The 27956-nt window shown below is 43.8% G+C and overlaps 1 protein-coding gene across 8 annotated transcripts in view; it reads right to left on the bottom strand.

The window, feature by feature from the left end:
• The window catches only part of LOC110494640 (kazrin), a 246870-nt gene that overhangs the window by 173718 nt on the left and 45196 nt on the right, over positions 1-27956 (bottom strand). For all 8 annotated transcript variants that reach the window (XR_005036681.1, XR_002469301.2, XR_005036683.1 and 5 more), the window contains exon 2: positions 14507-14664. Coding sequence is in view for 4 of the 8 variants with exons in the window: in XM_021569878.2 (XP_021425553.2) it covers positions 14507-14664 (158 nt within the window). In the remaining 4 variants the exon portion in view is untranslated. The remainder of the gene's footprint in view (positions 1-14506; positions 14665-27956) is intronic.

The raw sequence follows: 27956 nt of genomic DNA, 5'->3' as shown, positions 1-27956 counted from the left end.
GGCTAAAACATCCTTCTTTACCTTGTCTCCTCCCCTTCATCTACACTGATTGAAGTGGATTTAACAAGTGACATCAATAAGGGATCATAGCTTTCATCTGGATTCACGTGGTCAGTTTATGTCATGGAAAGATCATTATACTCAGTGTATGATCCTACTGTAAAATCCATATGACAACTTGTATGACACCCAGGTATAATTTAATAGCCATGGTGTGAAGGCAATGCTAGGAGGTACAGGTAATCCCAACATACCACCTGCTGTGGGTGCTTCTGGGTGAGTACTAGGTACTGTAACCATCCCTGTACAGGATGAAGAGCAGGATGAGGATGACCCTATCTATCACCTGTATGGGGAGGCCTGCTGAGCCCTCCAGAGGATTAGACAGATAGATAGCCTCTCTGTTTAATGACATTACACCAGATTACATCAGATTACAGCTGGGGAAGATCTGACACGCAGAACCCGGCAACCCTGCTCTCAATTACTGTTTCAGCGTGTCGAAAGGTGGGGGGAAAATAATGTTTTATACACTGTTGAGAAAATAATAATGTATGTTTGACCCTAGTTAACATCAATGCTGTTTTGAGCATTTTCAAATAAAGGACATAGTAATCCCAAGGATGAGGGCAGTGCTTATTTTTTACTAACATTACAGTTAAAAGGGACAGATGCTCTGATACTCCCAGAGAACGACACACATTTTGTGTATCAGTGAGCTGAGCTGGTGTCTGGCCCAGGTAGAGTAAACACTCTGTTTGTATAAACCTGTTACTAATGCCCTGTTATCAGTCCAGTCTACAGTAATCCAGCCTGGTCCAGCCAGCATCATTTCCTTCTCAAATAAGTGCCTTGAGAATGAGGGGCCCTGGGCTAAATACCACCTCCACCTGGCCAGCCTCCCTGCCTACTCGAACTGATTGCTTCTGGCAGGGAATAGATACGGGGGGAGTCATTTAGTTCCCTGCACCTCCTTACAGGTATGGGATGGCAGGAAGCATTTCAATCTTAGAGTGAGGTCAAGGGGGATCTCCATACAGCTAATTCCACTCTGGAATCAGCCTTACAGAATTATTCCACTTTCGATGAGGAGTCAATGGGCAGAGAGGGATTCAGGAGGTGAACACATTCCTCAGGTTGAGATCACATAGAGGGAGATGGAGGAGGATGGAGGAGGATGGGGGAGGATAGAGGAGGATGAAGTAGAATGGAGGAGGATGGGGGACATTGGGGGAGGATAGAGGAGGATGAGGAGGATGAAGTAGAATGGAGGAGGATGGGGGACGATGGGGGAGGATAGAGGAGGATGGAGAGGATGGAGGATGGAGAGGATGGAGGAAGGAGGAGGATGGAGAGGATGGAGGAAGGAGGAGGATGGAGAGGATGGAGGAAGGAGGAGGATGGAGAGGATGGAGGAAGGAGGAGGATGGAGAGGATGGAGAGGATGGAGGAAGGAGGAGGATGGAGAGGATGGAGGATGGAGAGGATGGAGGAAGGAGGAGGATGGAGAGGATGGAGTATGGAGAGGATGGATGATGGAGAGGATGGAGGAAGGAGGAGGATGGAGAGGATGGAGAGGATGGAGAGGATGGAGGAAGGAGGAGGATGGAGAGGATGGAGGAAGGAGGAGGATGGAGAGAATGGAGGAAGGAGGATGGAGAGGATGGAGGAAGGAGGAAGGAGGAGGATGGAGAGGATGGAGGAAGGAGAGGATGGAGGAGGATGGAGGAAGGAGAGGATGGAGGAAGGAGAGGATGGAGGAGGAAGGAGGAGGATGGAGGAAGGAGAGGATGGAGGAAGGAGGAGGATGGAGGAAGGAGAGGATGGTGGAAGGACGAGGATGGAGAGGATGGAGGAAGGAGAGGATGGAGGAGGAAGGAGGAGGATGGAGAGGGTGGAGGAAGGAGGAGGATGGAGAAGATGGAGGAAGGAGAGGATGGAGGAAGGAGAGGATGGAGGAGGAAGGAGGAGGATGGAGAGGATGGAGGAAGGAGAGGATGGAAGAGGAAGGAGGAGGAGGAGGAAGGAGGAGGATGGAGAGGATGGAGGAAGGAGAGGATGGAGGAAGGAGGAGGATGGAGAGGATGGAGGAAGGAGAGGATGGAGGAGGAAGGAGGAGGATGGAGGAAGGAGGAGGATGGAGAAGATGGAGGAAGGAGGAGGATGGAGAGGATGGAGGAGGAGGATGGAGGAAGGAGGAGGATGGAGAGGATGGAGGAAGGAGGAGGATGGAGGAAGGAGAGGATGTAGGAAGGAGGAGGATGGAGAGGATGGAGGAGGAAGGAGGAGGATGGAGGAAGAAGGAGGAGGATGGAGAGGATGGAGGAAGGAGAGGATGGAGGAGGAAGGAGAGGATGGAGGAGGAAGGGAGGATGGAGAGGATAGGGGAATTGAGACAGAACAGAAGGGAGAAGTTAAAGGACTTCAGTCTCTTCTTCTCACATCAAACCTCCCTACTCTTGGTCAACTGTGTGTGTGCACAGCAGCTGTATGTTTTCACATGCATTATTCAAGCGCCAGTTCTCAGGAAGAAACACCAGCAGCAGCAAGAGGAGAAGAAATGTCAAATACTAATAGATGCTAAACAATGAACTGTAGGTTGTTTGTACATCTCTCCTCTCTGAATGAATCAAAAACAGTGGCAAACTATACCAGAGGCCGTAATGGTCTATGCTGAACTCTGGTGCAGGCAGGCAGGCAGGCAGGCAGGCAGGCTCTCTCTCTCTCTCTCTCTCTCTCTCTCTCTCTCTCTCTCTCTCTCTCTCTCTCTCTCTCTCTCTCTCTCTCTCTCTCTCTCTCTCTCTCTCTCTCTCTCTCTCTCTCTCTCTCTCTCTCTCTCTCTCTCTCTCTCTCTCTCTCTCTCTCTCTCTCTCTCTCTCTCTCTCTCTCTCTCTCTCTCTCTCTCTCTCTCTCTCTCTCTCTCTCTCTCTCTCTCTCTCTCTACTTTGAATTGCACAAACACTCTCTCTGTCAGTCAAGAGCAGATCGGCAAGGATGAAGAGGCCTTTCATATCATCAAAACTCTCTCTGAAATTGAGGTGAGAACTTTGATCTGCAGAAAGAGCTGTATGTGGTGATCCGGATCAACTTTGTGACAGCACTCTCCGTTTCTATAGCAACATGCACACAAGTGATGCTCCAGTTCAAACTGTGTGAATGGACAGGTTTAGGGAGGGCTTTCCACAACCAAACCTCATCATCAGACTGGGGCTGTTTCATCTGATACAACTTATTCACCCCCTCCCTTTTTGTCCTCAGCATATCCTCAATTCGTCGGGGCAGGGACTCTACAAATAGTCAAAAGCGTTCCACAGGGATGCTGGCCCATGTTGACTCCAGTGCCTGCCACAATTGTGTCAAGTTGAGCTTGAAAAACCCAGCAGCATACCCTGTTCAAAGGCACTTTTTGTCTTGCCCATCCACCCTCTGAATGGCACACATTCACAATTCATGTCTCAATTATCTCAAGACTTAACAATCCTTCTTTAACCTGTCTCCTCCCCTTCATCTACACTGATTGAAGTGGATTTAACCAGTGACATCAATGAGGGATCATAGCTTCTACCTGGATTCACCTGGTCAGTCTGTCATAGAAAGAGCAGGTGTTCATAATGTTTTGTATACTCAGTGTATAGCAAAGGCTTGATCTACTGAGAAATGTGTCCTCAATACTGGGGTTGCTAGATTTGTGATCGGATATGAGATTCTACAATCAGTGTGCAAGTTTATCTTACTGTATTTCAAGGGACGTGGGGACAATACAAAGAATCCATTACATCTGCGTGTCATGCCATTGAAAGGTGGAAATATCCTGAATGTGATAGAGCATGTGAAGTACCCAATTACAGTGCTATTCTATCCTCATCCAGGCCTATGACCCTCAGACATGACACATATTTCATTTCAACAGATTCTCCACAGCCGGATGGATCCCAAACGGATGTTAAAATACAAATGCATCCTAGCATTTTGAAATGTCTGGATAGGTGAAAAAGGCATATCAGCTCGGCACAGCGGCACAGCTAGAAAATTAACAACCTCAGCTCTTTGAAGTCTAGACCACTCATACTGTTTTCATTCAGAATGCCAGTCTACCAAATAAATAAACCTTGGTTGAGTGAATTATCTCACACCGTCACACGATGAATCAGGTGGCAGAGAAAGTAATGACGGCCATTCAAATGAGATAAAATACATTGTCGTCTCCTGAAATGAGACGGAATGAGATGTTCGGTATCCTCGGACAAAATAATGCAATTTCATTTTCTGCACCTCAGCAGTAAAGTGTTCACACTTCAAACGAAGGCCGAACACTCCGGGGCCTGCAAGGCTCTAAGAATAAAAGTATTGAGGAGATGCTAGCTAGGAGTTATGGATCATTATTCAAGTAGTTAAGTGGAGATGGGGAAGCAAATGTACACTCGCCTGGGTCGTTCTTTGTGTTTCTGTCGACCAGTTTATTAGTGCATTATGTGAAGGCCCTCATCATCCTCCCAGACCCACGCATGCACATACACACACACACACCTCAGCTCTAGAAGCTGCAGAAAGTCTGCCTCCCAATTCAAACCCTACTGGATCAATATCCCAGCCACTCAAATAATCTTCTCCCAGGCCCATGGCTAAATAATAAATTAAAATAATGACAGTGACAAAAACTTTGTAATGGAATGCTTCAAATTGGCACCTTACCCCTCCGCCTAATAAAACTACTAAACAAATGTTTTGTAGAGGCCATAAAATTCACTGTGGTTTTAAATCGGCACAGCCCATCACTTAGACTAAAATCTCCCTAAAATGTGCTAATTAACTGGAATACTTTTCATGAGTATTGCTCATAATCAGACTCCTGTGAGCTACTGGAAGTGAAAGGGTCTGGAAGTGACGGCTAGGGATTAATGGGATTAATAGCATCACTATTCACTTCTAATCCTACCAGAGCTCCTGCTGCCTTTTCACTTCTGTGTTTGTCCTGTATTGAATTTCTGGGCACTCTGTTTTTGCTTCCACTATACACTCCCTTCATTGCCAAACAGACAGACCCTGACCCCGGACATCAGAGTAGGGGGAGAGAGGGGAGATTAAGGATGTGCAAGGTCTGCAGAACAACCCGCCCCCAATGACAACTCACCGTCTGATCAATACTGTAATCACTTCCTGGTGTCCCATCTAACAGCCTGCCCATGGTGGGCTAGCGATCAATTATTCATGTAAGATGGTCTAAAAGCCTTTAGCTAATAGACAAGGAAACCTCTCCTGTTTGGACAGAGTGACCATAACATACAAACTGACAGTGTAGGGTGTTTGGGTGGCAGCAGTGCTCTGTTCGAGGTCTCTGTATTCAGTCTGTATTGCCGCAGTCAGACGTACTGCTCCTACGTTTATTCTATTGTTTACAATACAGTATTTTGACCTTTTGACCTTATTACTTTTCCGTATCATGATGAGCTCTCTGTCCGCCATCATCAGATCAGAGCAGCAACTTAAGGAAACCCCACTGACACCTCCACCACAGTAAGGCAATGTAACGTTCAGCTACATCGACTCACAGTCCCCACACCCACAGAAAAGCATTTGATTAGTCACCCAGCCACAGCACAGCACAGCAAGCAGGACATAAATAATACATCTGTGCCAATGACAAATGAGGCAATAAATTATGCGATAGCATTCAAAGAGAAACGATTCAAAATCCTTCCAAATAAATGTTCTGCCTTTTAGTGGAATTTGCCTTGAGATATTAGCTCTTAAATGTGCAGTTTTCCTCAGATTTACACAGTCAAACCGAACCCTTTGACTGCATATAGATTGTACAAATTACAAAGAAATGCTTGATTAAAGAAAGTACTGTTTATTTCACATAATTTTCTAATGACGAATTCTGTTCTTCAGCTCTTTATGAACCTGAACTAGATGGACATATAGATTTCATCATTATGACACACTACTTCCTAACAGTGGCGTTGTTCCATGGATGCCCAGGGAAGCCAGGCTTCCCCAAAAAAACATACCAAGAAAAAATACAAAAACATAGAAAATAATGTATTTTTCGTCTCTCTATGTTGCATATTTTCTTCAATTCAAAAGAGGCTAAATGTATCTCAAGGGAGAAAGCATCCGAGCAAGCAAATCAGCGCACCTCTGTCTCTGTATGTATAGGCGATCTATCTGATGCTGTCTGGTCCAAAAGAGTATGACATTGTTGCCGCCCGTAGCATTGAATGCAAGGGAAGCCAGCAAGCGTTTGGCCTCCCTTGATAAAAAAATTATAAAACAAGAGCCAATCAGTGTTGAGCTAAACTGAGTGACCTTAGCTGTGAATGGTCCTGGCTCACCAAAAATGTGTCAAGGGAAGACAGATTGAATTTGGGTTCACTCCTATCAAATCGCATCGAGAGCAAACGTCATTAATTGAAAAAACTTGAATTGTTGCATCTCGTTGGGTTGTTGTCCTTCGGCGACTAGCGAGCTAGCTAAAATTGAACCCTTTCCTAAATTAGCCATGGATAGAGATAGGGATTTGGGCTTGTGGTTTTAAAGGTGATTCTGATCCAACCATTAATTTATACATTGTGCCCCTGGTCTGAGAGGATGGAAGTTTTAAAAAAAAATGTTTACCCCTTATTCTCCCCAATTTCGTGGTATCCAATTGTTTCAGTAGCTACTGTCTTGTCTCATCGCTACAACTCCCGTACGGGCTCGGGAGAGACGAAGGTTGAAAGTCATGCTTCCTCCGATACACAACCCAACCAAGCCGCACTGTTTCTTAACACAGCGTCATCCAACCCGGAAGCCAGCCGCACCAATGTGTCAGAGGAAACACTGTGCACCTGGCGACCTGGTTAGCGCGCACTGCGCCCAGCCCACCACAGGAGTCGCTGGTGCGCGATGAGACAAGGATTTCCCTGCCGGCCAAACCCTCCCTACCCCGGACAACGCTAGGCCAATTGTGCGTCGTCCCACGGACCTCCCGGTCACGGCCGGTTACGACAGAGCCTGGGCGCGAACCCAGAGTCTCTGGTGGCGCAGCTGGTGCTGCAGTACAGCGCCACCCGGGAGGCTATATTTATGTTGTTGGGTCTATAACCATGAAGGGATACTATATAATGTTGTTGGGTCTGTAACCATGAGGATGGGATACTATATAATGTTGTTGGGTCTGTATCCATGAAGGGATACTATATAATGTTGTTGGGTCTATAACCATGAGGGGATACTATATAATGTTGTTGGGTCTGTAACCATGAAGGGATACTATATAATGTTGTTGGGTCTGTAACCGTGAGGAGGGGATGATTTAATGTTGTTGGGTCTGTAACCATGAAGGGATACTATATAATGTTGTTGGCTCTATAACCATGAGGGGATACTATATAATGTTGTTGGCTCTATAACCATGAAGGGATACTATATAATGTTGTTGGGTCTATAACCATGAGGGGATACTATATAATGTTGTTGGGTCTATAACCATGAGGGGATACTATATAATGTTGTTGGGTCTGTAACCATGAGGGGATACTATATAATGTTGTTGGGTCTGTAACCATGAAGGGATACTATATAATGTTGTTGGGTCTATAACCATGAGGAGGGGATGATTTAATGTTGTTGGGTCTGTAACCGTGAGGAGGGGATGATTTAATGTTGCTGGGTCTGTAACCATGAAGGGAAACTATATAATGTTGTTGGGTCTATAACCATGAGGGAATACTATATAATGTTGTTGGGTCTGTAACCATGAGGGAATACTATATAATGTTGTTGGCTCTATAAACATGAGGGGATACTATATAATGTTGTTGGGTCTGTAACCATTAGGAGGAGATACTATATAATGTTGTTGGGTCTATAACCATGAGGGGATACTATATAATGTTGTTGGGTCTGTAACCATGAGGGAATACTATATAATGTTGTTGGGTCTATAACCATGAGGGGATACTATATAATGTTGTTGGGTCTATAACCATGAGGGGATACTATATAATGTTGTTGGCTCTATAACCATGAGGGGATACTATATAATGTTGTTGGCTCTATAACCATGAGGGGATACTATATAATGTTGTTGGCTCTATAACCATGAGGGGATACTATATAATGTTGTTGGGTCTGTAACCGTGAGGAGGGGATGATTTAATGTTGTTGGCTCTATAACCATGAGGGGGGGATACTATATAATGTTGTTGGGTCTATAACCATGAGGGGGGGATACTTACTATATAATGTTGTTGGGTCTATAACCATGAGGGGATACTATATAATGTTGTTGGGTCTATAACCATGAGGGGATACTATATAATGTTGTTGGGTCTATAACCATGAAGGGATACTATATAATGTTGTTGGGTCTATAACCATGAGGGGATACTATATAATGTTGTTGGGTCTATAACCATGAGGATGGGATACTATATAATGTTGTTGGGTCTATAACCATGAGGATGGGATACTATATAATGTTGTTGGGTCTATAACCATGAGGATGGGATACTATATAATGTTGTTGGGTCTATAACCATGAAGGGATACTATATAATGTTGTTGGCTCTATAACCATGAGGGGATACTATATAATGTTGTTGGGTCTATAACCATGAGGGGATACTATATAATGTTGTTGGCTCTATAACCATGAGGAGATACTATATAATGTTGTTGGGTCTATAACCATGAGGGGATACTATATAATGTTGTTGGCTCTATAACCATGAGGGGATACTATATAATGTTGTTGGGTCTGTAACCATGAAGGGATACTATATAATGTTGTTGGGTCTATAACCATGAGGGGATACTATATAATGTTGTTGGCTCTATAACCATGAGGGGATACTATATAATGTTGTTGGCTCTATAACCATGAGGGGATACTATATAATGTTGTTGGGTCTATAACCATGAAGGGATCCTATATAATGTTGTTGGGTCTATAACCATGAGGGGATACTATATAATGTTGTTGGGTCTATAACCATGAGGGGATACTATATAATGTTGTTGGCTCTATAACCATGAGGGGATACTATATAATGTTGTTGGCTCTATAACCATGAGGGGATACTATATAATGTTGTTGGGTCTGTAACCGTGAGGAGGGGATGATTTAATGTTGTTGGCTCTATAACCATGAGGGGGGGATACTATATAATGTTGTTGGGTCTATAACCATGAGGGGGGGATACTTACTATATAATGTTGTTGGGTCTATAACCATGAGGGGATACTATATAATGTTGTTGGGTCTATAACCATGAGGGGATACTATATAATGTTGTTGGGTCTATAACCATGAAGGGATACTATATAATGTTGTTGGGTCTATAACCATGAGGGGATACTATATAATGTTGTTGGGTCTATAACCATGAGGATGGGATACTATATAATGTTGTTGGGTCTATAACCATGAGGATGGGATACTATATAATGTTGTTGGGTCTATAACCATGAGGATGGGATACTATATAATGTTGTTGGGTCTATAACCATGAAGGGATACTATATAATGTTGTTGGCTCTATAACCATGAGGGGATACTATATAATGTTGTTGGGTCTATAACCATGAGGGGATACTATATAATGTTGTTGGCTCTATAACCATGAGGAGATACTATATAATGTTGTTGGGTCTATAACCATGAGGGGATACTATATAATGTTGTTGGCTCTATAACCATGAGGGGATACTATATAATGTTGTTGGGTCTGTAACCATGAAGGGATACTATATAATGTTGTTGGGTCTATAACCATGAGGGGATACTATATAATGTTGTTGGCTCTATAACCATGAGGGGATACTATATAATGTTGTTGGCTCTATAACCATGAGGGGATACTATATAATGTTGTTGGGTCTATAACCATGAAGGGATCCTATATAATGTTGTTGGGTCTATAACCATGAGGGGATACTATATAATGTTGTTGGGTCTATAACCATGAGGGGATACTATATAATGTTGTTGGCTCTATAACCATGAGGGGATACTATATAATGTTGTTGGCTCTATAACCATGAGGGGATACTATATAATGTTGTTGGCTCTATAACCATGAGGGGATACTATATAATGTTGTTGGCTCTATAACCACGAGGGGATACTATATAATGTTGTTGGCTCTATAACCACGAGGGGATACTATATAATGTTGTTGGCTCTATAACCATGAGGGGATACTATATAATGTTGTTGGCTCTATAACCATGTTCGCTAGTGAAAGTTCAGTAATAAACTCATGTAGTTCCAGTTGATATTGCGAGGGTTGTTTTGTTTGTGCAATGCGATGTGTGCGTAGGTATATTGTCTATAAAAGTGGATCCTCGTGATTGTATTTTCCTTCCTTTGTAGACCACATAGGCCTAATAAAATACTTCAAATGGTAGGCTAAGAGCGTCTCTCTCTCTCTGGTGACTTAAAGAAGAGTCAACGTCCTGCTGAATTTATCTGAACTAATATCTATCTGAACTTCTGTCGGTGTCTGTTTTGAAAGTGCTGAACGAAGGCCTGACTCGTCACAGCTCATTTGCTTGCACTTGCTTATACACTTATACTTAGAGCTAGGGACTTTTCTAACACTCTCAGAGGTCTCAAAACAATTAGTTTAATGTCGTATAGAAATGCTCTTATTTCTTTTTAAACAACCTTTATTAAGAGCTGTCATTTTATTGTGAGGAACTGCAGTTTCATCAGACATGTTTTCTGTTTTGTGCTCTGTTATGTGAGTGAACCAGCCCAGCCCGGTTTTCAGCAAAATCATTCTCAAGAGATCCCTGAAAAAAATTATACTTGAAGATGAAGTCATACAATCAAAATCTTGATACCCAGGTGTGTGTAAGTGTCAATGATATAAGAATAAACATTATGAATTTACTGAACATAAATGTAATAATTTTGGTGTATGGTTCAAAAGTCTAAACTCATGTTGTCGATGGTTATTATGAAGGAGAATACGGTTCTTATTGAGTTACACAAATCCACAAGGAGTCACTAGAAACCATATATATTTAAGCAAGTCAGCCATATCAGCTATTCTTTTAAAAGGCAGTAAATGAGCCTGAATGAACTGTTTCTCTGCCAGACAAGGCTCTGCTGATAGCCAGGTGTAGCAGTGGTAAAGATTCACTCCATGTGGTTTAAAGGAAAGCTCTGCTGTCAGGCCAGCTTTCTGCAGATCTACCATTCCAGTGTTTAATTGCTATATTGTAATGACTTGGCCACCATGGCCTATTTATTTCCTTAACTTACCTCATTTGCACTCACTGTATATAGACTTTTTGTTTTCTTTTGTTCTACTGTATTATTGACTGTATGTTTTGTTTATTCCATGTGTAACTCTGTGTTGTTGTATGTGTTGAATTGCTACACTTTATCTTGGCCAGGTCGCAGTTGCAAATGAGAACTTGTTCTCAACTAGCCTACCTGGTTAAATAAAGGTGAAATAAAATAAATACATGAAAAATGTAGGCCCTAACATTTTGTGGGCACCATTTGTCGCCGTTATAGTGCAATTAATGTATTGTTTAGTGTTGTGGCTTTGCTGGCATGCACCTCATAAAAATGTTTTGAGTTTTCCCCACCAAGATTGACATGCTAAACTAGCCACTGCTCCAGAGTTGCTTTTTTCTTTCTGCGGTTCTTTAAGGTTCCACGGGGTGCCAGAACAGCCCAGTCTGGCTCTGCCACAGAACCAATTAGGCTGAGGTCAGCTGTAGCCTGCTGCTGAAACACTGTCAGCTAGCTGGACTTTTGGTTCAGACTTACCCCGAGATTGACAGCTAACACAGAAGGAAGGAGAGAGAGGGGAGATGGGGGGGAGATAGAGGTGGGGAGAGACTGATTTAATATTTCACCTGAGTGCTTACTGCTGCTCTACTGTTTGGACGGACGGACGGACGGACGGACGGACGGACGGACGGACGGACAAGCAAGCAAGCAGGCAAGCAAGCAGGCAGGCAGGCAGGCAGGCAGGCAGGCAGGCAGGCAGGCAGGCAGGCAGGCAGGCAGGCAGGCAGGCAGGCAGGCAGGCAGGCAGGCAGGCAGGCAGGCAGGCAGGCAGGCAGGCAGGCAGGCAGGCAGGCAGGCAGGCAGGCAGGCAGGCAGGCAGGCAGGCAGGCAGGCAGGCAGGCAGGCAGGCAGGCAGGCAGGCAGGCAGGCAGGCAGGCAGGCAGGCAGGCAGGCAGGCAGGCAGGCAGGCAGGCAGGCAGGCAGGCAGGCAGGCAGGCAGGCAGGCAGGCAGGCAGGCAGGCAGGCAGGCAGGCAGGCAGGCAGGCAGGCAGGCAGGCAGGCAGGCAGGCAGGCAGGCAGGCAGGCAGGCAGGCAGGCAGGCAGGCAGGCAGGCAGGCAGGCAGGCAGGCAGGCAGGCAGGCAGGCAGGCAGGCAGGCAGGCAGGCAGGCAGGCAGGCAGGCAGGCAGGCAGGCAGGCAGGCAGGCAGGCAGGCAGGCAGGCAGGCAGGCAGGCAGGCAGGCAGGCAGGCAGGCAGGCAGGCAGGCAGGCAGGCAGGCAGGCAGGCAGGCAGACAAGCACGCAGGCAGACAGACAGACAGACAGACAGACAGACAGACAGACAGACAGACAGACAGGCAGGCACTGCTCCTGTGTAGGCATCATGGAAATAGTCTCATTTTTTCTCACCTTTTATTTTGGGAGGTTCTCTGGGCAAAGTCATACACTATGGATATAAGGCTGTAATTACTGTGATCGTGTAGTCTGATCAAACAGAGCATTGTGCAGCACAGTTCAGAAAGGTCCTACTGTGCTCATACCCATAGGAAATCAGGGAATGTAGAAGAGAGACACACCCAGTGAGACAGACTGATGTGTAAGCTTAGCCTACCACTACACACTGTCCTGTAAGGAATCTCCTGGAGAGGGTACAAGACTCATCGCTATGGCAGCAAGCAGCTGTCAGTCGAAGAGGGGCAGCCTATACTGTAGCTACTCTACTGTGACAGGGCAGAAAAGGGCCTCATGGAGAGGCTCAGGTGACAGGACAGACCCACAAGGGAAGAGAGGGGTGCAGGTAAAGTTAATGGGTCTACTGGACACAGAGCCATGGCAACAGGTAGATACTTAGTCAACTTGGCAGTTACAGGATGATTCAGTTAACATTAAACTACAACCAACTTTTAGAAGTACAACTTCTCACAGAGATAATCAGCAGTCCATTCATGGCAGAGGCTACTGCTCATCCATCACCCTACAGTGTTCTATTGTTGAGCTGCAGAAAAACTGACTGCGGGCTAACTATCTTTCACTCCGGCTTGCATACAAATGGGCTGAGGAGAAGGCAATGGCCTTTTGCTGAATTACATTCTCTTTAATCAATGACACCGCAGCGTCTCAGGAAAATATCTTAGGGACAATGGCGAGGGGACTCTATATCCATCAAGTGTGTGATGTGACTAAAGGATGAGCCAAATGCATCACTATGTCAAGTCTCGGAGAACATCCATCAAAACAAGAAAGGGAACAAGGTGATAAAGGGGGAAATAAAAAGTGTAAAGAGGAATTATCAAACGATCCAAGGCAAACCGGAGGATTCAAGCAGATTGTTTTATTACTTCTCCCTACAGCCAGACGGATTCTTTCTACAGAAATTCATCACATATTATACATAAAGAGTCCCCTCGGATGAAGAAAGGACATCATTATGTTCAGGAAAGAAGTCTTTAGAAAAGACAATGGAAGGCATTGTGATTGAAGCAAGCATTTTATTTCCAAACATCCGGAGGATTGAGAGAGATACAAACAATCTATTGCTTTATCACAGAGTTAGGGCCAGATTGTGTTGCCAGATTGGAGACAATGATGTTGGGGCCTTGGTTTATGCATACTGTAATTAGTGAGCGAGCCGCGGCAGAGCCAGTCACATTATGGCCATATCTGCAGTGCTGATGTTGTCACTAATGATTTTGAACAGCTCAATTTGATCAGGAGCTTCAAAGAGACTGAGAGACCAATGCATTATTTATGGTCCTCTTCGAACGAGGTGGCATTCAATTATTCAAATGTCGACATTTGGGGACGATTCCGTTTTGTTGGACTTTTGCCTCTCCCAGGTCCTGCATAGAGTCAGTAAGCTCATAGCTGCCCTGTCAGTGTCTTTTCCCCGGGAGAAGCTGCATCCTCTCCAGGGAAAGGAAACACAAAGTGAAAGAGTAGAACAAAAGCCCCAGGACTAAAATAAATATTAGTTTGCTTGCTTGCTTGGAGGGAAATGGTCTAGCATAGTATCAGTTGAAATACTTTTTAATGAGATTGGAGTGAATTAACTATTAATACTCTAAGTCAAGTCTAAACAGCCCAAGTATGAGTCATCATAACATTAATGCCCTGAATTGCTGTGAAAACATTCCTTCCTCCCCACATGATTTCAGCAGACTCATACAGCAAAGAGGCGTGTTTGCCCTTTTGATTCTTGACCTGGTTTTAAAGGTGGTGAATGATCAGCGGTTAGAGGTTAGAGGTTAGAGGTTAGACGTCAGGGGTTGTACCTGTGCGTCCAACAGTAGGTGCCTCATCAGGGCCATGGAATCCTTCAAGGTGTCTCTCTCTTCAGGCATGAAGGCCTCGTCCTCCCGGGACAGAGTGCCGGGCCTGGTCATCATGAAGTGGGCTATCTGGTCATTCAGACTGTTCAGGGACTGGACCGCTAGGAGAGAGAGATGGAGCGAAAGAGAGGGAAAAAGAGAGAGAGGAGAGGGAGGTAAAGGAGAGAGAGAAACAAAAAACTCAGGTTCATGCATATTCAATTTGACTCACACCAGTGTTGTGTTTTAGACCACTTAAACTGAGACCGATTCAAGACCAAGACCGGAGTAAGTCAAGTCCGAGTCAAGACCAAGACGGGGAGGAGGACAAGGGGTCTGACACCAAGTTAAGATCGAGACCAGAAAAATGTGAGTCCAATTCAAGACCACGATTGATATTTATTTAACCAGGTAAGCTAGTTGAGAACAAGTTCTCATTTACAACTGCGACCTGGCCAAGATAAAGCAAAGCAGTGCGACACAAACAACAACACAGAGTTACACATGGAATAAACAAGCGTACAGTCAATAACACAATAGAAAAAAAAGTCTATATACAGTGTGTGCAAATGGCGTGAGGAGGTAGACATTTTGTTAAATCACCACCATAATAAGAGTTCAAAATAACCAGTATTTCTGTGTTCATGGAACAGTATTGCTTCCGTCCCTCTCCTTGCCCCGAACCAGGGACCCTCTGCACATATTGACAACAGTCACCCTCGAAGCACCGTTACCCATCGCGCCACAAAAGCCGCAGCCCTTGCAGAGCAAGGGAAACAACTACTTCAAGGTCTCAGAGCTAGTGATGTCACCGATTAATTATTAGCTCGCACCCCGCTAACTAGCTAGCAATTTCACACCATTCACATTCATATTTCAGAACAATATAGATTCTTTAGACATTGAAAATAGTGAAAAAATGCATGCTGAGGGAAAATAGAGCCACTCTACAAATTATTACTAACCCAAACACAGTGGGGAACAATGGGCCTTTTACGCCTTCAGAGAAGGGCTAAGGATTTATAAATTAATGATTTTAATAATAATGATAATGATATGATTATTTTCAATGATGTTCTGATTTAATCTTGTCAGTTTTTGTTGATAAGGAAAGGGTTAACAATTTGCTGGTCTCTGGGGAGATAAATCTAGCTAGCTAAATCAGCCATTTGGTAGGCCATCAGAAGCTAGATAAAGGCATATTCCATTCACCCAAATCACATTTTGATTTAATGGGTGGGACCGTTTTTACAAAAACTTATGGAATATTCTTCCTTCTTGAAGGCCAACAGGCCCAATATGGAGCAGTAGCTTTCCCACGGTCTAGCTAGCTAGCTTTGTTGTCGGCTAGTTTGCAGTGGCTGCAGCAGGTGTTATCATAGAGGATGTTGCTGCTAATTTGTTAGCTTCTCCCTTTTCAAGAATAAGTTTCAACAAGAAGTTAAGTTTCAAACGATCATCATCTGGTAAGTGGAACTGTGTTTTTTATTGCAGCGCGCTTGCTCTTGTTAGCCATTTCTTTGAAAATAATGTATGAAACCACACGGGCCAGCCATCATTCGATCTGAACCGTGCGTTTACAGGCAGTTGCAAAAGTGTGACTTTAGATCATTAGAACGCATTCTCTAAAAGCCACAAAATACACCCGAATGGATTTCTGCAAATATGTAGACACCACGGAGTCCTCTTACATTTGGAAACGTTACTGTCCTATTGATCAAACAACCATGAAAAAATAGGCTCTCTCACCCTCAGACATGTACATAAATAAGATTAACAACTAAAGCTATCCAGATCAAGATGAGCTCCAATCAAACAAAGGAACATTAGATAAACCCTCTCAAACTCTTTCACTAGTTGGTCGTCAAAATTGATAACGGGGAATGTAGGCTCCTCATCCTTCTGCAGTTTACCTGCCAATGCATGCTTATCCCAACCAAGCACCCAAGCCAATTGGCTGAAGTAGGCTAGCTTGCTACTTCCAGACACAAGTGAGAGAACACCTCACTATGACCATTTTACTCGCAGTATCAGAGCTGGGTAGGCTTTTTACATGTAATCTATCAATCAAATGTATTTATAATGCCCTACTTACATCAGCTGATGTCACAAAGTGCTGTACAGAAACCCAGCCTAAAACCCCAAACAGCAAGCAATCCAGGTGTAGAAGCATGGTGGCTAGGAAAAACTCCCTAGAAATGCCAGAACCTAGGAAGAAACCTAGAGAGGAACCAGGCTATGAGAAGTGGCCAGTTTTCTTCTGGCTGTGGCGGGTGGAGATTATAACAGAACATGGCCAAGATGTTCAAATGTTCATAGATGACCAGCAGGGTCAAATAATAATCTAGACTAACTAGTACTTTTTTGTCCATGTTTACTTACACCAGTCATATTAGCGGCTGTTGGTCATTCGTAAATTCATCAGTTGTTCTGTGAATTTGTGAATGCAAGAGAAATGCTAACTGAATAACAGTCGTTCAAGTTCTTGCTAGCTAACCAAATGACACCTGCAACTCTAGCTGTCTATAGCCACCGTAAAATGATATGAGGGGAAAAAGTCAGTCACTCAACCACTCCTCCAATGGCATAACATGAGATCCTTCTAGCAGCTAGCTAGCTAACATTAGGCTCTGTGTTTTTAGCTTGCTACATAAGTAGATATGATAGCCTATTAGCCACATTATGACTGACCTGGGATCATTGCCCTTGATAGTTTGATTGTTTTCCCAGCCTTAATTACATTCATCCATTTTTGCCCAGAATATTGAGTCATTGAAACTGAAACAGTGCATCCCAATGGAGGCAGCAAGCGATGTACCAGGCCTGCTGGGATTTACAACCTGATAACAATATTTTTTGGACCACCAAGAAATGTTTTGGTGAATTATATTAGTAAAGCATTGAACTACCATCATTTTGCTGGACCCCAGGAAGAGTAGCTGCTGCTTTGGCAGGAACTAATGGGGATCCATAATAAACCCCAGGAAGAGTAGCTGCTGCTTTGGCAGGAACTAATGGGGATCCATAATAAACCCCAGGAAGAGTAGCTGCTGCTTTGGCAGGAACTAATGGGGATCCATAATAAACCCCAGGAAGAGTAGCTGCTGCTTTGGCAGGAACTAATGGGGATCCATAATAAACCCCAGGAAGAGTAGCTGCTGCTTTGGCAGGAACTAATGGGGATCCATAATAAACCCCAGGAAGAGTAGCTGCTGCTTTGGCAGGAACTAATGGGGATCCATAATAAACCCCAGGAAGAGTAGCTGCTGCTTTGGCAGGAACTAATGGGGATCCATAATAAACCCCAGGAAGAGTAGCTGCTGCTTTGGCAGGAACTTATGGGGATCCATAATAAACCCCAGGAAGAGTAGCTGCTGCTTTGGCAGGAACTAATGGGGATCCATAATAAACCCCAGGAAGAGTAGCTGCTGCTTTGGCAGGAACTAATGGGGATCCATAATAAACCCCAGGAAGAGTAGCTGCTGCTTTGGCAGGAACTAATGGGGATCCATAATAAACCCCAGGAAGAGTAGCTGCTGCTTTGGCAGGAACTAATGGGGATCCATAATAAACCCCAGGAAGAGTAGCTGCTGCTTTGGCAGGAACTAATGGGGATCCATAATAAACCCCAGGAAGAGTAGCTGCTGCTTTGGCAGGAACTAATGGGGATCCATAATAAACCCCAGGAAGAGTAGCTGCTGCTTTGGCAGGAACTAATGGGGATCCATAATAAACCCCAGGAAGAGTAGCTGCTGCTTTGGCAGGAACTAATGGGGATCCATAATAAACCCCAGGAAGAGTAGCTGCTGCTTTGGCAGGAACTAATGGGGATCCATAATACATACAAATACAAACTGCATCCATATTTTCTGCCAACAATGCCTTAGTGTTGGAAAGTGCAGTCAAATGGAAAGTTGAGGCAAATATAACCTATTTTTAAAACCTCTTATTATGTTGGTTTTGTAGCATAAACTGGGATTTATTTTTATTTTTTTACTGATATTATGATTTTCTGTTTGTTTCATATCTGCAAAGTTCCACTTTAAGCTTTAGGTCACCGGTTACTTTGTGTGCTAAAGGTGAATTTTTTTTCTTCTATGGGAAGTAATTGTTGTACATTTCGATAGGGAAATGCTTAATGGTTGTGTTTTTGTGTTCTTATGATTTTATGGACTGCTTATCCTTCAACATCATGCTGTGTGTGACTGCTGTCTTTCCATCGGCCCTATGCAGTGCTGTAGTTTTGCATGTAGTGGCTATATTCAAATTTGGCAAAAAAAATCCTAAATCAGCCCTCCCAGCGAAGGAAAGGCACCCTGTGTAAAAATCCTATGTTTTCTATTGTTTTTTTTAATGAGATTTCCTATGTTTTTCAGATTTTCACTTTTAAAATCACACTTTTTTTTAAATAGAAAAAAAATGCAAAAATGTGATGGCCTAAGTCCATAACAATGCTTAAACCACATCAATCTGATTGGGTGGGCCTGTCAGGACCTGGCTCCCCAGTGGGTGGTCCTGTCAGGACCTGGCTCCCCAGTGGGTGGTCCTGTCAGGACCTGGCTCCCCAGTGGGTGGGCCTGTCAGAACCTGGCTCCCCAGTGGGTGGGCCTGTCAGAACCTGGCTCCCCAGTGGGTGGGCCTGTCAGGACCAGGCTCCCCAGTGGGTGGGTCTCTGTAAACCCAGGTCCATCCATGTCTACGCTTCTGATGCAAACAGCTCATGATGACAATTGTGCGTCACAAATAGCCTACTAACCAACAGTTCAGACTTAACTTTTTCAATACCTGGTTTGCATACCCATTGTTGCCTTAGTTAGCATGGTAAATATCATAAGTTAAAATGTCTTTCCTACCTTACCGGCTACTGATGTCATTCTATGAGCTGCTCCATCCCAAAACTATTTGAGAGCTGCACACTCTGGCTGCCTGGAGATGATATTCCTCTGACATTAGGCTTTGTGTGTGAATATAATTCACCTGCATTGCGATTGTGTAGGCTACTTTGTGCATGATTTTGTCTATTGTACTACATCATTGATAAGTTGTACACTTCCACTACACTACTTTGATAGACATCAGTAGGGATTAAGAAGTGAGTGTACGCAATGCCATCTGAAAAAAATGGGTGTATGGCTTATACCTGCGTATACACCACCACTACACCACTGGCCCTTTGTGTTTTATAAAAAGTGCTCTCATACATGAGTGCTTTAGTATTACAGCTGTCCTTTCAGAATCACCAACCTGTCACACACTGAAGGCCTATAGGTTTGCCACTGCACAAACATGTCTACAATAGATTTAAAGGCTGTTAAGATATTGTATTAATGTTTCTAGAAAGGAGTATATATTTGGCCCGGCGAAGCGGTTTTATGCACTGACTGAATGAAAGCTGATAGTTATGAGTTTTTTACCCTGCTGGTCTCGGCTAATCTCGATAAGAAATTAGGAGTCCCCACTGTCTGAGACCCAGTCAAGACCAAGTACAAACGTATCAGACACAGAGACAAGACTGAGACACTCAATATGTGACCCGTTTCAGGAAACTAGGCATATGTCGTGGGTCACTACACAGGAGAGACGTTTGAACGTAAACTTTTTTTTAAATCAAAATGTGTTTTTTTTGGCAGAAATCCCTTCTGGAACATGTGAACTTTCATGTGCTTTAATAACAAATGTGTATGCCATCTGTAAATACAAATACAATTGTTAATTTACGAGCCAGGTTGGTTTAGCCACAGAAAAAGTAAGCAACCTTCCTGCTAGCCATGATTGGCTGAGATAATGAGTGGGCTGGACATGCTGAGAGATGAGTTTGGATTGGTCTGCCATACAGCACTCTTCTGTCTATTTGAGCTGGTCAGTATTTGTAGGTAATCCTGTTTAACGCGTCTTTTTTAAATGTATCGCCTAGTGTTGCTCTCCACTTTTCCACTCTCCACTGTCTCCGGTTTACATCGTCAAACTAAGGGAAACCATGGCATCCGTGACAGGAGACGCGTCCATCTATGATTTATAAGGATAAGATAGTCTACATAGCTACATTTTCAGATAATACACGTGTCATAACTCTCCTGTGACGATCTGAAGGATCAGGTTACAGTGGGTCCACTCTACAGCGTGCTCTCTCTCATAGAGTGGGAGAGCGGATGCCCCTCTGCTCTGTAGTGTTCGAGATTGGAATGTAAATTGTGGAACACAGAGAAACCCTTGGACATCATTTGAATAATTAAACAATATTTATATTGTTGAGAATGTGGGAGTGGTCCGTGGACACTTAAGGGACAGTCATGACTAGTGTGCTTCATTTGGTGATCTCATGAAGGACAGGAAACCCACATTACTGTATCTCTGTTTGTGTACACTTTTAAATGATCAGATTTACATCCAGATGATGGATAAAATGAATGAGTAAATATTAAACTATTTGTGAAAAGATTAAATGAGAGTATGGATTTTCATATTAAGTTTAACTAGTCAGTGGCCACACCCCCATGAGCCCAGACATCACATTAAGAGTCATACAACCGCCCCTTCTTCCACAGAGTATAAAACCCACCTCCTACAAAATGACCATTTAGTCAGAGAATGCCGGGACGGAGTTGTCATGTTGGAATGGCTACAATTCTATAGACCATTAGACCAGAAAATATGGAGCTGACACCACATGTTGAAGTGGTTCAGAACTACAACTCTATAGGCCACGGAGACCAGACAGAGTGTAGAGTTGGCTACACGGCTGGAAATGGTTCAACTCTGAGACTATCAATCACTACAGAATAAGAGCAAATCCTAGATGTAGAATTACTAGTCTGCAGCTGGAAATGACGTAAGTCTAGTGCGAGAATACCAAAAACCGCGGAAGCATCTATTCTATGCAACAGCCGCTGAGAAAGCGACAACTAGAAAAGACATTGTGACTTCTGGGGAAGTTAACCAGAGACTCTCTGATGAACTGATTCTCCTTCAGACAGACCGGTGATTCTGACATACGGGCGTAAATATATACATTGCAATTATTCTCAAATGAGCGGCCGTTCGTGTGCAAAGGATTAGCATTTCAATGAATATAATTATCTACCGCTCTTTCTCTGCCCCCCCTTTCCCTTATCTACCAAGCCGTCATACCTGGTCTAGCCCACTAGGGACTTATCAATGCATTGTGTTAGTAACCAATATCTACTGTTTGTTTATGTATTTCTGTGATTATTTAGTTAGTTAGTAAATAAATAATTAAGCCAATTTGTGTATTGCTGATTCATAATTTAGGCTAGGGTTTGTGCAGATATTCAAGGGTTTGCAACATTCAGTAATGAGAACTGATGAGCTAATAATGATACATTAAGATAAGATATGAAAATATCTGAAGAGTCGATTCGGGAAATAGACCCTATAAACATTTTCCCATGGTTCCCCTACTTCCTAATTAAAGTTTACATGATTAGTTCAATCACGTAATAATGATTACACATAGAGAATTTATTTATTAAAATAACAATCTTCACATTTAATGATTGTCCAGACACGACACACGTTTCTAATTTTGACAGAAAGTGGTTACATTTCAAGTTAAAGTGTACTGTTAGCTAGCTAACTTTAGCTGGCTGGCTGGCTTGCTACCTAACGTTATGTGTATGACCTTATTATTCTTATCTCAGAGCCATTTGCTTGGCTAGTTATAGCCTAATGTTAGCTAGCTAACATTGAACCTGGTTCATGCAGGGTAGTAAAGTCATGATTGGGATTATGGTTAATTGTTTAGCTAGCTAGCTACATGTCTTAACAAAGACTCCACTATGCAAGTAACCATTTCGGGTGCGTTCGTAAATTCAGTCTGGCCATCTACTCTGATTTCAGAGCAATCTCGTCTGAGTGTGCCAGAGCGCAGAATAACTGATGAATTTACGAAGGCTCAACACCCATTGAATATAGCCGGTGTCAGTAAACATCGGCAAACAATTGTTGTCACCAACGCTCTGGGTAACCAGCTCTGCTAGGGCGAGTAAAATGGTCAGAGTTTGGGTGGGTCTAAAGCTTAAGAGGGTGTGAATGATGTTGAACAGGTGTAGACAAAATAAGAGCTCTCCAGTAGATACCAAAACATTCAAAGGCCATTTTATCAAAATAGAGGTTACAAGTTTATCAACTTTCAAAGCAGAATTACTTTCCCACTGTTCCGTTTATCCAATGTAAAAAAACACAATTTCAAATTTTGCTACATAATACCAAATCAAGGTGGTCGGTCACATATACCGAGACTGGTTTTGAGTGCTACAACACTGTTTCACACACACAAAGACATGCACACACACAGAGGGAAATAACCACACACATTGTTGTGGATGGAATCACAGAGTCTCCATATGAGACCTGGACAAAGTCTGAGGACTAAGTGAGGGAAATGACCACTGAGAAACTGAAGATGGACCAGGAAGATTGAGATGGAGCGTGCCCAGAGGACTGGAAACCCACCACTGGCCCAGGTGACAGGACCGATAGTGATCAAGCTCCTGAGGTTCAAGGACAAGGTAGCTGTTCTGGAAAGAGCCAAGAACTTGAGAGGGACTTACTTCCTCAATGAGGACTATTTGGAAGCATGTGTGCGCCAGAAGAGGAAATAACTTATCCCAGCCATAAAAACTGCCAGGACATTGCTAACATCCGCTATGACAGGCTCATTGTCCACCCTCCCCCCAAAAGCCTGTGGGTTCATAGTTTCAACCCCGCGGGACATACACACTTATACAGATCAACTGATTGATGGACTGCTGAATAGTGTTTTTTCTCGCTTTGTTACTTTTCCATATTATGTCTCTCTCTAATAAGCTATCCAGGAAAAGGCAAACAATTGCTCATATTAATACACCGAGTATACTAAACATTAGGAACATCTTCCTGAAATTGAGTTGCCAAGTGCTAACAGTCAGTATCTACATAATGTGTGTGTGAAATGCTTGAGAGTGTATGTGATGTAAACCAATACTTTTTCAGGGTCCTGGTTTTCATCAAGCTGTCCGCTCAAGAGGAAGCTTCTCACTGTAACCAGTGCCTGTAATCTGGTTCAGGATATTAATCATCCGACCAGGTTGTCTACAAACATTACAGGAACTACATCATCCACATTGATCACATTTCTACTGATACTGTAAAACCACTTGAGAGCCCAAATATCGGTAAGTGAACAGCAAACCTGGTTTAAAAAAGAAATAAAGCAAATCTTCACAGCACAACGCCTCTCCCCCATGTGACCTACTTTTTGTGTTTATTCACTGACATGTATGTGTAACTGATAGATGCACGCGCGCACATGTTCATGTCCTTTTAAATATGAGACCCAATTCAGGAAACTAGGCGTACGTTGCAAGTCACGACTTCACAGGAGAGCCTTTTGAATGTAAAAAAAAAAAATTTCATCAAAATTTCACAATGGGCCACACAAGCTGTACGAACTAAATGGAAACACAGGATGTCTTATAAAAGGGGTTGCAGTCTGCAGTGAAGCTTTCATCCATGTATACAGGTAAGAATCTAGCTACACATTTAGATATTATACGTTTCTAACTTTGTCAGAAAGTTGTTTTCATTGCAGCTGGAGTTCGATGACTGGTTTGCTAACTAACAATGAAGCTAACGTTAGTTGGTTAACTTCAGTTTGCCATTACAATCGGTTTGTATTGCTAGTAATGTTACTGTGTGCATTGGGATTATAGTTCATTTAGCTATTTAGTTAATGTGACATGTCTAAACAAAAGTTCCCAAGTTAAAGCTTGCTGTTAGATAGCTAATGTTAGCTGAGGTTAGGTGGTTGGCTTGCTAGCTAACATTAACTTATGTGTATGAAGTGTGTGTAATGTTTTCTCAATGCCATTTCGCATTGCTAGTTATAGCCTAATGTTAGCTAGCTAACATTTAACTTACTGGTTAACTTTAGCTAGCTATGACAATCAGTTTGTATTGCTAGATAAAGCTTTCTGTAGGCTAGCCAGCTAACGTTACATAATTTCTTGTGTTACTTTTTATTTTTATTTTTGTACTTTAGTTTATTTAGTAAATATTTTCTTAACTTTATTTATTGAACTGCATTGTTGGTTAAGGACTTGTAAGTAAGCATTTCACGTTAAGGTATACACCTGTTGTATTCAGCGCATGTGACAAATAACATTTTATTTTAATAAGATTCTGCCTTTCCATCCATTGCCATGGTGACCTGTCAGCTGAACTAATTTGCCTCACACTGGCTTTGCTTTCGCATCTCCCCCTGTGAGCCTCCTTGTCCATGCTGATCTCTCCCATGTGCATTCTGAGTGCTGAGCTCTAATCCCTGTCATCCCCATGGCTACAGCACTGCTCTCTCCTGGCTGAGCTCTAAACCCTGTCATCACCATGGCTACCACACTGCTCTCTCCTGGCTGAGCTCTAAACCCTGTCATCCCCATGGCTACAGTACTGTTCCTTCCCTGGCTGAGATCTAATCCCTGTCATCCCCATGGCCACAGCTACAGTACTGTTCCTTCCCTGGCTGAGATCTAATCTCTGTCATCCCCATGGCCACAGCTATAGTACTGTTCCTCCCTGTCTGAGCGCCATACCCTGTCATCCCCATGGCCACAGCTATAGTACTGTTCCTCCCTGTCTGAGCGCCATACCCTGTCATCCCCATGGCCACAGCTACAGTACTGTTCCTCCCTGGCTGAGCGCCATACCCTGTCATCCCCATGGCCACAGCTACAGTACTGTTCCTCCCTGTCTGAGCGCCATACCCTGTCATCCCCATGGCCACAGCTATAGTACTGTTCCTCCCTGTCTGAGCGCCATACCCTGTCATCCCCATGGCCACAGCTACAGTACTGTTCCTCCCTGGCTGAGCGCCATACCCTGTCATCCCCATGGCCACAGCTATAGTACTGTTCCTCCCTGTCTGAGCGCCATACCCTGTCATCCCCATGGCCACAGCTATAGTACTGTTCCTCCCTGTCTGAGCGCCATACCCTGTCATCCCCATGGCCACAGCTACAGTACTGTTCCTCCCTGGCTGAGCGCCATACCCTGTCATCCCCATGGCCACAGCTATAGTACTGTTCCTCCCTGTCTGAGCGCCATACCCTGTCATCCCCATGGCCACAGCTACAGTACTGTTCCTCCCTGGCTGAGCGCCATACCCTGTCATCCCCATGGCCACAGCTATAGTACTGTTCCTCCCTGTCTGAGCGCCATACCCTGTCATCCCCATGGCCACAGCTACAGTACTGTTCCTCCCTGGCTGAGCGCCATACCCTGTCATCCCCATGGCCACAGCTATAGTACTGTTCCTCCCTGTCTGAGCGCCATACCCTGTCATCCCCATGGCCACAGCTACAGTGCTGTTCCTCCCTGGTTGAGCTCTAATCCATCCCAAATCTCACTCCAGCCCATTTGATGCATTTGTTCATGCTGTAAACTCTGGCAATCATGCAACCCTTTGTTTTTCAGCCACGAGAGTCGACGCAACAATAAATGCAGCACTTTTAAAACAAACACACTATGCTTACTTCATAAATACCTTACTGTGGAAACTGTAAATGTACTGTATAACGGATGACGACTGTCTTCACTTCAATAGGTGGCTGTGCAAACCAAACAGGCTACAGTACAGATGCCATATCGGAATTTGAGCCAGTTTCACACAACAGGAAAATATTCCTGCAGCAACAGGAAATGTGAATTGTTATGTGGATTATAATTAATATACATTTTTCGTTAGGGTAAATCAAGTCTAACATTTTTAAGTGGAACTTACAAACTTTAGAAGCCTTTTAAGACGGCATCTGTAGCTGTCTAGGGGTGGATGTTGTGCTTGGCTAAGCCGCAAGGTCAGGTCAGCTCATCAGACATGAGAGCAGATGACCTTTGACTCAGGGTGGCCACAGGAGGTGAAAAGGAGAGGGTGACCTGCATAGTTGGTTGAGAGGTCAGCATAGGGTAGTGGAACGCTGGTCACATGTGACGTCATCCCCGATGGCAACCAAGGTCAGTCCATCAACAAATTGATGAAAGATTTATGTTCCCACCTTCCAGTTTTCCATTAAACTGCAACAGCATCACACAGCCAGAGACATGTTTATGAGCACACAGCACTGCAGGCGGGCAGAGGCACACATCAAATCAGAGGCAGGAAAAAATAAAATGTTTATGACAGCGGTTGACAAATGGATTGTAATTTCACATTCAACATGGACGAGGTTTACCTCTCTCTGCCTGAAAGATGGGCGGGCAGACACGCTACAGTGTAATGAAACGCTGCTGTTGAAAATGACAGTCTGTCAGACGTGGAGAACAGAACAGACACACCTTCAGCTGTACTTTCAATTTCATTTCAATGCAATCTGTCACAGAGAGAGAAAGAGCTCAGCTCAACGGAGAAACAAAGTGGCTTTTTCTGAAAGCAATTCAATAACAATACTACTTCTATATGGCAAAATATTAGAGTGAAAATGCTCATAGGGTTCCACTATTTACATAAAGTTTCAGGATAAACAAGTAGGCTATATACAAAACCATATTAGAATAATACAACGTCACGTCTAGACATATAAGGCATGTGACTCTTCCTATTAGTGTAGCTCCAGGGAATGGGTACAACTCCAGTCCTTAGGGGCTACAGGGTCTGCTGGTTTTTATTCTAGCCTTTTGATAAATGACTGTTTATATCGGGGAATACAGATACAGTATGTACACTCTCTGGGCAATCACTAACATGAATTGATGAAGTAAGTTACCCGTAGAAATGAAAACATGCATCAGTGCAGCCCTCAAATGACTGGAGAGGTATTCTACTGCACACGCTCCTAGCTTCACATTGTCATGGACGTCTTCCTGGAAATGACCAGACCAAGGTGCAGCGTGGTGAGCGTACATGTTCCTTTATTTATATAAATGTCGCCAACAAAACAAAGAAACGACAGTGAAGCTTAACTTAGTGGCACTATTGCCTAACAAAGATAACTACCCACAAATGCAAAAGGAAAAAAGGCTGCCTGCGTATGATTCCCAATCAGAGTCAACGATAGACAGCTGCCTCTGATTGAGAACCACACCCGGCCAAACACAAAGAAATAGAAAAGACAAAGAAACTAGAAAGCCCATCCTAGTCACACCCTGGCCTACCCCAAAATAGAGAATAAAAGCCTCTCTATGGCCAGGGTGTGACACACATCTAATCATATTCACACAGCAAGTGCAAAGCAGAAAAGCCATTAGCATTGCTATTCTACAGCGAGTAAAATAGTAGAGAAAAAGCCTCCCCCGGGTGGCGCAGTGGTTAAGCGCGCTGTACTGCAGCGCCAGCTGTGCCATCAGAGTCCCTGGGTTCGCGCCCAGGCTCTGTCGTAACCGGCCGCGACCGGGAGGTCCGTGGGGCGACGCACAATTGGCCTAG

Source organism: Oncorhynchus mykiss, chromosome 17 (assembly GCF_013265735.2).
Source record: "Oncorhynchus mykiss isolate Arlee chromosome 17, USDA_OmykA_1.1, whole genome shotgun sequence".
In the NCBI taxonomy this organism is placed as follows: domain Eukaryota; kingdom Metazoa; phylum Chordata; class Actinopteri; order Salmoniformes; family Salmonidae; genus Oncorhynchus; species Oncorhynchus mykiss.
This window is presented reverse-complemented; position numbering and strand designations above follow the sequence as displayed.